We start from the raw sequence: 12,527 nt of genomic DNA on the forward strand, positions 1-12,527 counted from the left end.
AAGCTGTCGCGAGGATCAATAATTACACCGTGGTCTAATTTTTCCTAATTATGTTTGCAACTCGCGACTACCAGTGCTTGCCTGATCATCTTTTTCCTTACCTTAAAACTCCGACGAATTCATCTCGTTTCCCTTTCAATGTCTTTAGTCCGCCTCTTAGTTTAACATAATCTATTTAGAGGTCGTTACACACACACACACACACACACACACACACACACACACACACACACACACACACACACACACACACACACACCTCACTTATTCCCAATCTTACATCCGAAAAGTGGGTACCTTTTCTCGTGTTGTTGCAGAAAAGTGACCTCGTGGGTACCGCATACTAATATCGTGTCCGCTGTATCATAAGAACATAAGAACATAGGGAAACTGCAAGAGGCCGGGTGGCCTACACAGGGCAGCTCCAGAATCCCCCCACTACTCACGGTGGGTGAGGTGTAGTTACAGGGGTTACAGGTAGAGGCTTGATCCTCGTTAAACCGGCGGTTCTAGGCACGCATCCAGTACCCCGTCACCCCGTCACCACTGTTCCCCCACCCCCTCCCCCACCATATACAGTCCACACACACAACCCTTTTGGATAGATTGGAGTCAGAGGCAAAAAGGAATCTCCTGTCAGTAATCTTTGGTTATGTAACAAAGATAAAGGTCAGTAATTCAACAAAACTAAGAGAAAAGTGGACAGACAGCGGCTGGAGCATCGGCAGTAAGGCATAAAAACGGAATCATCAGACGTGAAGGGCAGCTGAGGGCGTGTTGACAGCAGAGGATCCAGAGAGGAGGGTCGAGGAGGACTGACGTTTCAAGATGGGGGCGGCGGGGGGCGGGGGGCGAACCATGTGAGGGGAGAGGAGTAAGCCAGAGCAGGAGGGCGAGGCTGCCAGAAGAGGGATGCCGAGGAAGGGAGAGGAAAGGGTAGGGGAGAGGGGAAACCAAAGGAGAAGACACCCAAGGGACAGTAAGGGTGGGTGTGTGAAAAAGGGCGGGGTGCCAAGGGAAGGGGTGCCAGGGAGGAGGGGGCAGATGACGGGGAGGGCACGAGGGGGGCGGGGGAGCGTTGCCAAAGCGGTGCAAGTGGTCGCACCCAGACCACCTGCGCTCCGTCAGGCCGCGAGAAATATTGGGACGAAATTCTCGTAGCTTTAAGCGACTTTCAGGGTTTATTTACTTGAACTATTGTCCCGCACCCCACACCAGAAGAGCCACCCTCGCTGTGTGTGTGTGTGTGTGTGTGTGTGTATGTGTGTGTGTGTGTGTGTCATTCACCACGGCCTGATCACGTGTTGGACTCGTAATCACCAGCAGGTACCCTCCCGACATGAGCAAGTGCTTTTTATCGTCGATCTCTGGGTACTGCCAGGACCTCACACACCACACCCCCCATCCCCCTTGCTCAAGGGGGACAATAACCACTCCTAGTCAATGGAAAGAATCCGGCTTGAGCGGGCTCGAACCGCCGCCTGTTTGGCCGTGAAGCCTGGCAGCGCAGCAATGGCGCAGCGCTCTAACCAGTTGTGCTGAGTGTGTGTGTAATTCACCTCTGCCTCATCAAGAGCTGGACTCGTCATCGCCATGCATCAAAGTACCCTCCCAATTAGACTAAGCTGATAGTCGATCTATGGGTACTGCCGGGACCTTCCCACGCCACACCCCATGCATCCACCTTGTTCAAGGGGGCAGTAATCGCTCCTTGTCAGTACAAAAATCCTGGGCGCGCGTGTGTATTTGTGTGTGTGTGTGTGTGTGTGTAGATAGTTAGATAGACAGATATGGATAAATAAGTGGATAGACAAAAAAATATTGATTGATGAATTAATACTCTGATTACTGGTTGTGCTGTAATAGGTCGAGATTTCGAGTTAAAACACGACTTGATTCGAACGCGCTGCCTTTCGTGGTGTGGAAAATGTGACCTGTAGGAAATGTGACGGAATAGATTTTTCTAGATATGCTGTAACCCTGTAGGAAATGTCACTACTCGCAAAATTGCTAAATTTGTAGATAATATGACATGTAGGAAATGTGTCGTAGGAGACGTGGCGCACCCCCTATCGTCACCATCCTCATTGTCATAATCTAGGCCCTGGAGCCCCGGCGCCCCGCAACACAATCGCCCAGCCATCTCCTCACAAGTGGGATGGTGGTGAACGTAAAATATATCTTCCACTAATCGGTTGATATTATTTCACTTGCAATGTTTTATATAAATCTTCGAGAAGCATCCATGTCGGACGGAAAATGGACATTAATTGTGCACGTTAATATACTGTTGCGATTTTGTTACTTTCATAAGATTTCCTGTTTATTTATTTATCATGCAAAACAAGGAAAGGCGTTCACCGCACACCTCGCTGATCACACACACACACACACACACACACACACACACACACGCGCGCGCTCTAGTGATTGCGTGTGCTTGCGTGCGAGTGCGTGCATGAGTGCGTGTGTGCGTGTTTTTTGTCAAGTTCCTCACTGTATCCTGAGATCACTTCTTCTTCTTCTTCTTCTTCCCCCCCCCTCCTCCTCCTCCTCCTCCATCTTCCTTCCAGATATGTATACTCTCATCCATCTCACCCTTTTTCATCGGCGCCGGATGACAGCTACTTGACTACGCACCATCCTTCCCTCACACACACGACCCTTTCTCATCCTCGCACTCACCCTCCTCCTCCTCGCCCTCGTCCCCCTGGTCCTCAGCCCCACTCACCGTTGCTTCTCTCCTCCACAGATGTATGGGCGCTACACCAAGGACCTAGGAAGATACGCCAGGCAAGAAGCGTCCAAAATCAGGCGAGACGACAAGTCGGCGCCTCTTGAAGCAGCGGGAGGTCAGTTTCTGTTTATTATAAGTGTGTGGAAGTGATCCTCGGATTGTGTTTGTCGCCTGTTAGGTTCATCCCTGCATGTTTATGGAGTTACTTTTGTCCCTTTATTACAGGAACGAAATAGAGTCCTTCGAATCAGTACAGAGAAGATCCAAAATGATCCAAGGGCTTAGAAACACATCATGGAGAAATATTAAAGAACCTCAATTTACATTCTTCGGAAAGATGAGGCGTAGACTGCGTGGCGACCCACTAACTGAAGTATTTTAATGTGTTCAGGGTCGTTCTGATAAAATACCTGTACTGAAAAAAATGTCAGGACCGGTAGCAGTGGATACAAATTTGATGAATCCTGAACTGCATCTGTTCAGACGCAGCCCTTCAGTGATTGATTGATTGATTGTATTGTTCGGTGATAAAGGTTACATTTTGTGTTGACTCTCTTCCTAACAAATGAGTAAATAGATAGCTCGAATTATCATTTTGACGCACATGCATGGACGCTATTCTTATTTTTTTCTTCGTTGCTCATTGTTTTTAAAGTGGATACATACTGTCAGTCGCGCTTAACCATGCTGAAAGCAGCCGTGTCTGGTGCTAAAGGATACAAACATAAAAAGTTAAATCAAGACCAAGTACAAAAAATATTCCGCTTGAATTTAAAAATGCTACGCGAAATTCACTTTGGTCGTGTTTTCAAAGTGACTGAAAAACTACTAGGAAAAAAAAACATGTAGTAGAAAACAGCACCTTCCTTTGGCATCACTGGCGGCACAGGCTTCTGGCGGTGCCAAGGCTGAGAGATACAACCACCAAATAACTGGGAGAGTTCTTCAGCAATTCGGTTCCCGCTTCTCCCACTCTGAAATCTCGCACCCGAAACAACAACAGAGGCTTTGACCAGCACGGTCCGCCTGTTACCACGATGGGAACCTTAACAGGGCAGCTGAGGCTTCGTGGCTCACATGAAAGCAGTGTCTCCAGACTTCATGAACAGCGGCTGCCTCCAAGCTTGATCCGCGCGGCGCTGTGGGCATGACTGTAGCTAGGGATTGTCGTTTTGGACCTTTTTCTTTGTCCCGGGATTCCGGGATAAAATTAGCACTAATCCCGGGATCCCGGGAATTCCCGGGATTTTCAATTGTCTAAAACTGCACATTATACCTAGTTTCCCTTTCAGGTTTTTGATGTGCTTAACATTAATAGATATGCAGCAATATTACTGTAGATTGACTGTCTAATTAATTTTACTTAATGTTTAATTCCAAATTTCCAGCATACACTTTGTTTCTCAACAAAGTAAAACGAATAAGAATAAGAGCTAAAACATGCTTCGTTTACTACTTTATTTTTATTCTGCTTCCGAATTCCAATGCGAATGACAATGTAAATTATAGTTCATTATCGCTGATAAAAAAAAAAAAATACATTTGTTTCCATTTATACTCAGGGAAATGAAAAGAGTACTTGATGACAGAAACAAACCCTTACACTGTAACATAATGTCTCCCGGGCGTCGCAGGGCTACGGCCGTACCGGGGCCGCGTGGCTACGAAGTGCTTGGGCGTGTTGGGGGCCGTATGGCGGGCCACCTTTGCCAGGGTGGGCGAGGACTGGGTGTTCCTGGCGGTGCTGGGCGTCGTCATGGCCATCATCTCCTTCATCATGGACTACGGCATCGCCATGTGCAACAAAGGTACGTGACCCACACGCGGACCATGCACGCCTACTAGGAGGGGAAGGGGAAAAGAAGATAAAGATAAGAGATAGGGATAGATAGATGGATGGAGAGAGAAATAAATACCTAAATAGAGGGAGAGAGAAAAAAACGAGTGTTATGAGATAGACAGATGGAAAGAGAAATAAATATCTAGAAAGAGAGAGATAAAAAATACGAGTGTTATGAGATAGATAGATAGAAAGAGAAATAAATATCTAGATAGAGGGAGAGAGAAAAAACGAGTGTTATGAGAGTGTTTGTGAGGGCATTGATGGTCGTGTTTCAGCTCGCCTGTGGCTGTACCGGGACCTGGCCAGCCACACCGCCCTCCAGTACCTGGCGTGGGTGTCGCTCCCTGTCTGCCTCATCCTCTTCTCGGCGGGCTTCGTCCACCTCCTAGCGCCTCAAGCCGTCGGTGAGTACCCCAGCGGCCGTGCATATCCTGACTCCTTCCTTGCAATCAGTCACTTCACCATCGCTATTTCTTTCTTGCAATCAGTCACTTCATCACCATGGCTATTTCTTTCTTGCAATCAGTCACTTCATCACCATGGCTATTTCTTTCTTGCAATCAGCCACTTCATCACCATGGCTATTTTTTCTTGCAATCAGCCACTTCATCACCATGGCTATTTTTTCTTGCAATCAGCCACTTCATCAACATGGCTATTTTTTCTTACAATCAGCCACTTCATCACCATGGCTATTTTTTCTTGCAATCAGCCACTTCATCACCATGGCTATTTTTTCTTGCAATCAGCCACTTCATCACCATGGCTATTTCTTTCTTGCAATCAGCCACTTCATCACCATGGCTATTTTTTCTTGCAATCAGCCACTTCATCAACATGGCTATTTCTTTCTTGCAATCAGCCACTTCATCACCATGGCTATTTTTTCTTGCAATCAGCCACTTCATCACCATGGCTATTTTTTCTTGCAATCAGTCACTTCATCACCATGGCTATTTCTTTCTTGCAATCAGCCACTTCATCACCATGGCTATTTTTTCTTGCAATCAGTCACTTCATCACCATGGCTATTTTTTCTTGCAATCAGTCACTTCATCACCATGGCTATTTCTTTCTTGCAATCAGCCACTTCATCACCATGGCTATTTTTTCTTGCAGTCAGCCACTTCATCACCATGGCTATTTTTTCTTGCAATCAGTCACTTCATCACCATGGCTATTTTTTCTTGCAATCAGCCACTTCATCACCATGGCTATTTTTTCTTGCAATCAGCCACTTCATCACCATGGCTATTTTTTCTTGCAATCAGCCACTTCATCAACATGGCTATTTCTTTCTTGCAATCAGTCACTTCACCATCGCTATTTCTTTCTTGCAATCAGCCACTTCATCACCATCGCTATTTCTTTCTTGCAATCAGCCACTTCATCACCATGGCTATTTCTTTCTTGCAATCAGCCACTTCATCACCATGGCTATTTTTTCTTGCAATCAGCCACTTCATCACCATGGCTATTTTTTCTTGCAATCAGCCACTTCATCACCATGGCTATTTTTTCTTGCAATCAGCCACTTCATCACCATCGCTATTTCTTTCTTGCAATCAGTCACTTCATCACCATGGCTATTTCTTTCTTGCAATCAGTCACTTCATCACCATGGCTATTTCTTTCTTGCAATCAGTCACTTCATCACCATGGCTATTTTTTCTTGCAATCACCCACTTCATCACCATGGCTATTTCTTTCTTGCAATCAGTCACTTCATCACCATGGCTATTTTTTCTTGCAATCACTCACTTCATCACCATGGCTATTTCTTTCTTGCAATCACTCACTTCTTCACCATCGCTATTTCTTTCTTGCAATCAGTCACTTCATCACCATGGCTATTTCTTTCTTGCAATCACTCACTTCATCACCATGGCTATTTCTTTCTTGCAATCAGCCACTTCATCACCATGGCTATTTTTTCTTGCAATCAGTCACTTCATCACCATGGCTATTTCTTTCTTGCAATCAGCCACTTCATCACCATGGCTATTTTTTCTTGCAATCACTCACTTCTTCACCATCGCTATTTCTTGATTTTTTTTCCCTTGAAACTCCACACATTTTCATGGTTATCATTTATCTAAAGTAATTTGTTTAATTATCTCGCCTCAAACGTTTTATTTCGTTAACCTTCTTTGCTCTTCGCTAACTCTTTATTTTTTAGTAAACAAACATTATTTTCTTTGTATTATATCGTTATTATTGTTTTCCATCGTGTGTAGCTACTGCACGAGTATTCATCGGCTCGCTATGCTTGAGAATGTTTATTTATTCATATTTTCGTCGTGTGAGAATCTGTCATTGATGAGAGGAGGCACACACCAAAGAGATGTGTGTGTGTGTGTGTGTGTGTGTACTAGAAATGTACTGATTGGTACATTGATATATCCACCGGCACGCATCAATCGGCCTAGAGTCATGAACATATTTATCTATTATCTGTCTAGTTATCCACCGTTTGTCTCCATCTGTGTTGGCACCCTTTGGCCCGAGAACTGTTTCATGTGCCCAACAGATTTTTGTGTATATTTTCGTGGGTTTTTTTTCTTCATTTTTTTATTGTATTGGAGTGATTTGATATTTTATTTCCTCTGGGTAGAGTAGTGTCAGGCTTCTCGTCCCCACAGGTTCTGGCATCCCTGAGATTATCGCCCTCATCAAAGGTGCTACACACCCCTCCACACCACACCACACCATGCCACATGCATGCCCCACTCCTCTCCACTACACCACACACACACTTGTAGTGCTCCTGAAGTGGAAATCAGTGCAATGCATACCTTTCACACACACACACACACACACACACACACACACACACACACACACACACACACACATCAAAGTATATAGCTATCATATCACCACCACAAATATTGGTTACATTTACACCCGAGACAACTTTTGGATGCATACTGTACGGAAAACCGGTGCACACGAGCACTCAATCCAGACACATGACCACAAAAAAAGAAAAAAAAAATCATCAGATCCCAAGTATGTAGAATTGTTGCATACCTGTTCACGTTCACACGCCCACCCCCTGTAGGCGACACGCTGCCCCCAGGACACAGAACAAGTCACACAGGCACCAGCACACGTAGCACTCCGGTAACATCCTGAGGGAGGGGCCGGGGCTGCAGTGTCCTAAGTTGTCACTCCAGACGGACGTATGGGGTGCCGAAGGTGTGAGTGTGTGCGTGTTTTCGTGCGTGTGTCGCCTGGGGCCGCCCTGCCACCCACCCACCCACTCACCAGCCTACGGAGACCGGTGGCTGTGGCAGTGGTTGTGGTGGGATGACTGTGGCAGTGGTGGTGGTGGTGTTGGTGTCGGTGGTGTTGGTGGTCGCGAAGCTGTCCCACTATTGGGACAGTCACATACACGCACACACACGCACCCTCGCCCCCACAGTCCTTGCCACAGTCTGCAGTGCGGGGGGATGTGTTGCGAAAGCCGGCGGGAGGTGGCTAAGAGCGGGTGAAGCCTGGAACACGAGGGGAAGTCTGACTCAGGCAAAACACCGGAATGAAACCCCTTACCTCAGAAAGACATCAGCCCTGATTCAGTGGTGTACCATGAGGGAAGGGGAAAACTTTCACAATTATAGTTGGAGCAAAGCTATCACACTTAGAAGACACCAATGAAGTGAAGGTCCGCTATAATATGATCTTTGATTAGGCATAATAAGACGTTCCTTAATCAATATTTCATTGTCGCCTGAGTTCCAGCCATTAGGGAGGGAGAGCATCAGGGGAGGAGGGGTAAGAGAGGAGAGGTAGAGGGAGGAGATAAGTAGGACCGCTGGCTTCCGCGCACATCCTGACGCTGTTTCCTGCTGGTCCCTGCTGCTCCCATGCCCCTTCCCTGCTCAGCCCAGACTTAAGGCTCAAAGACGTGTGTTTCATCTTTACTTTTAGTGTTATATTTGTGAGTTTGTGTTTTATTCCCGCATGGAAATGAAGCGTTTTCCCTTTTGTGTTGGAGTTTATCGTAACACTGCTGTCCCCCATAAGCGTTCAAATCCTGTCTTGCCGTTTTGATCATTCATTGCCTTGTTGGTGCAAACAGTGGTATTGCTGATCTCATTGTTCAAGGCGTGTCAACATATTAGCATCATTAATAAACCAAGTAATTGGAGTAAACAACTCGTTTTCAAATCATTTACGTTCACCGCTCTTGTTATTTTCCAGCATCTTGGGTTTTCAACCTCCCTGATACCTCTTTGTCAAGTATACACTTCCCAGCTTCGATGTTATCATACGTGTTTGTCTTTTGTTACTTCGAAAGCATCCTGTTGTGATGCCATGGTAAAAACATCCTTTTGTTTTGCCTCTTTACTCTCCCAACATCTTTGTCGCTCTTTATCATTGCTTTTTTCCTTTACTTTTTCTTATTACCTAAAACTGAAGCACTACAACACTTGATCCCCCGGCAGGCTCCGGCATCCCCGAGATGAAGACGATCCTGAGGGGCGTCGTGCTGAAGGAGTACCTCACCTTCAAGACCCTCATAGCCAAGGTCATCGGTCTGACGGCCACCCTGGGCTCAGGACTCCCGCTAGGCAAAGAGGTGAGGGAAATATTACTTTTGACAAGTAAGTGTTAAATGAGAAGCAGTGTCAGTCGAGTATGATTTTTTTTCTTTTTTTTTTTTTAGCTAGTCTTCCCACGGTTGTGCAGCTTGTTGAAAATTTGGATTTCCTGACCCTAGACTTTCTCATTTGACTTTTTTTAAACATTTTTGGTTTGTAAGTAATTGGTGGCTGTGTACCGTTGTCTGTGACTGTTTTTCATGTTTTTTATTTTTTATTTTACCCAACCAGTGCATCACATGATTATCTGTCATATTTACATGTTGTTACACTTTTTTCAAGGTAATAAATTGATTACATAATTCATATGTTCGGTCCCATAACTTTGTTTGTATTGGATGTTTTATTTATAACGAATATTGCAATGTATTATAATTATTTGTATGAGATATCACTCATACATTATTCATTGCTTGTTTTTGCATTTGTTTGTAAGCATTTGTGCAGACATCCACTTACTCCGATGAGGGAATAATATAATTTATGCACTTGGGACACTTTTGTGTTTTATCCCTTACACTTATATAAACATTTATATAATTTTTCTTCCAGTTGTCATTATTTGCATTGTCTAATTGTTTGCACTTTTACTTATGATTTGCGAGCCTCTTTCGCATTCATCATTATTCAAATGTTTTTTCTCACCCACACTATCTCTCACACTTTAACCTAACAGTTTTGAAGGACATGATAGGCAAGGAATTGCTCCAATAAGCTATTGCCAATGTTTCAAGATCTAAGGAAAATTACTCCATGACAAAAAATAATATAGATGTAAGTGGTAGAGAGTCAGTGATGCTGCAGATCTCCCTTAAAACATGGTTGCCAACACTGCCCTAAGCCCTGAGCCGTGTTGCCTGAACTCATCTATATGTGTAGGATGCTGGGAGTCAACTTAGCAACAGTTTTTGCAACAGTGAATTGGGTGGTTTAACTGTTATGTCAGTAACACTGTATGGGTACATGGTGAACAGCACTACTTTTTCCTTTTCTTTACTTCTCCAGGGTCCATTTGTGCACATAGCCAGTATCGTAGCCACACTTCTATCCAAGGCTGTGACATCCTTCAAAGGAATCTATGAAAATGAATCACGAAACTCAGAGATGTTGGCTGCAGCGTGCGCGGTGGGAGTGGCTTGTTCCTTTGCTGCGCCCATTGGAGGTGAGACTCGACTGTCAGAGGTGGCTGTGTTACTGTACACTGACTGTGAGCTGAAGCATTGCATAGACTTTCAGAATACAGTTAGCAGAATGAGGAGTAAGGACCGAGAGACTTTTGACTATGATTCTAAAACCTCGTGTGACTTTTTTCCAAATCTGATATCTCAACTGTGAGAGGTTGGGCCAATCTTTCCATCGTTGTAAATAGAAAGAATGAGAAATTAGTGTTTCCACCCTAGATAGGATATTCTTTGTCATGTGCTGAACACACTAAGCTCGGTATTATAAGACACTTCGCTTCTCACATCAGCTATTTCTAAAGGTCAAAGAGGGGGTCAGTCAGGTTCTAATGAGTGTTTCTTAAGGTTCACGGTACAGAAGAAAGGTCAAACTACCACCAGGGTTATAGAACTAGCCCTGGAAATGCCCACAACTCCTACGAAAGCCTTGTCAAATATGTGTTCTTGGGCGGCGAAATGTCTTACAATACGAGTCTAATAGTTGTGTCTGACATGGAAGCAGTTAGCAACCTATAGAAATCATACCAACACATCCTCAGGATAAGGCTTAAAAGATAAAGAACCTTCAGTTCAATAGTATGTCAAACCCAGAGGCTGAACAAAAACTGAGTAAATGAGACTACTATAACTTTTTACGTTTGCCTGGTTTGGTTTTATTCTGCCAAAAAGTGAAATTTGTTAAGAAGTCAATGTGATTGGTCTGAGAACCTCTTGTAAAAGTAGTTAATAAAAAAAGATAGAATGTTCACTGCCTCCATTAGGATAATACTTGGAAAGGTTTTTCATTGCATCGTCCTAATTGATCTAGAAGACAATTCTTTTCACACAGCAGTTCAGATATATCATAAACCTGCCTTCCACTGCAGGTGTGTTGTTCAGCATCGAGGTCACCAGTGTTTACTTCGCGGTCAGGAACTACTGGCGAGGATTCTTTGCAGCCGTGTGTGGGGCCATGGTGTTCCGGCTCCTGGCAGTGTGGTTCAACGATGAAGGTGAGCTGACACAGAGTACGAAGTGGTGAGAGGAAGGACAGAGGTGAGCCAGCATAGTAGAGTAGAAGATTGAGATGGGGGCATAAGGGAGAATACAGTGGTGGAAGGAAGACTGAGCGTGACTTATAGAGTAAGTCACGCTTAGTCCACAGTCCATACAGTTGAAATCAGTGATTCAATTTATATAAGTGTGTTATGTGAGTATGAAATGTGTCAGTGATTGTAATTACTGAGAGTTGTTTGTCATTGTTGAAACAAGAGCTCTTCTACCTCCTACATTTATGGTCTTCAAACTTTTTATGGGATGTCACTGAAATGACTTTGTGTCAAACTGGCGACTATGCCATGAGACTGATTTGACATCTATTACCAGCATATTCTGTCATTTCCAACTCCATATTTGGGCATCTGGCATGCAATCCAAAAGCAGACCTTGCTCACCAGGTTGTTTCTGTAAGAGACAACCTTGAGTGGAGGAGGCCAAGGGGACACCCACAGAGCTTGTACCTTGAGCCAGTCGACAGATCCTGCCGTGATTCACTTGAATGAAAACTGGTGGCATGCATGGAGACTTGCCTGGAGGAACCCCCGGAATTGGGGTTGTAGAATGGATGAAATGATGCGCCCCTTGGGCTATGCCTCCATTGATTGATTGATTGATTGATGTGGTGGATCAACAGTCCTTGATTAACTAAAAATGGTACTACTTGTCTTGGCAGGATTTAATTTCATGCCCCATTGCTGACACCATGAAGAAATCAAATCATAATCTGCATTCAATTGATTTGCCACAAGAGACCTACTTTGAAGGTCAGGAATAGAGCATAATAAAGAAGTATCACCAGCATAGGCCTTTAAAGGGGAGGAAATACCAAGCCACATATCACTACTATAGGAAATATAAAGAACCATACCAATAACTCTGCCTGAAGGAACACCAGACTTGACCTGAGTAAAACTACTCAGTCCGGTTAAGGGTAATGGGGGTAGTACCAGTTTCTGTGTTGAGGATTGAAGGAGGAGGAAGAGGAGGAGGGAGAATTTGTGTCTTTTATTTTAGGGCATGAAGAAAAAGACTTTTGTTGTGGGGAGAAAAAATGCAGAATGTTCATACCTCTGTCTGTGTATAACAAGCTGTAAGAGAATCTTGAGTCTCTTGGGGCAAGG

At 44.5% G+C, this 12,527-nt stretch overlaps 1 protein-coding gene across 12 annotated transcripts in view; it reads left to right on the plus strand.

Annotated features, from left to right (window-relative positions):
- The window catches only part of LOC126981298 (chloride channel protein 2-like), a 99,574-nt gene that overhangs the window by 62,168 nt on the left and 24,879 nt on the right, over window positions 1–12,527 (plus strand). For all 12 annotated transcript variants that reach the window (XM_050832228.1, XM_050832226.1, XM_050832227.1 and 9 more), the window contains 6 exons: window positions 2,753–2,852; window positions 4,372–4,545; window positions 4,856–4,984; window positions 9,032–9,165; window positions 10,193–10,349; window positions 11,235–11,360. In XM_050832228.1, coding sequence (XP_050688185.1) covers window positions 2,753–2,852; window positions 4,372–4,545; window positions 4,856–4,984; window positions 9,032–9,165; window positions 10,193–10,349; window positions 11,235–11,360 — 820 coding nt within the window. The remainder of the gene's footprint in view (window positions 1–2,752; window positions 2,853–4,371; window positions 4,546–4,855; window positions 4,985–9,031; window positions 9,166–10,192; window positions 10,350–11,234; window positions 11,361–12,527) is intronic.

Source organism: Eriocheir sinensis, chromosome 47 (assembly GCF_024679095.1).
Source record: "Eriocheir sinensis breed Jianghai 21 chromosome 47, ASM2467909v1, whole genome shotgun sequence".
Classification (NCBI taxonomy): Eukaryota; Metazoa; Arthropoda; class Malacostraca; order Decapoda; family Varunidae; genus Eriocheir; species Eriocheir sinensis.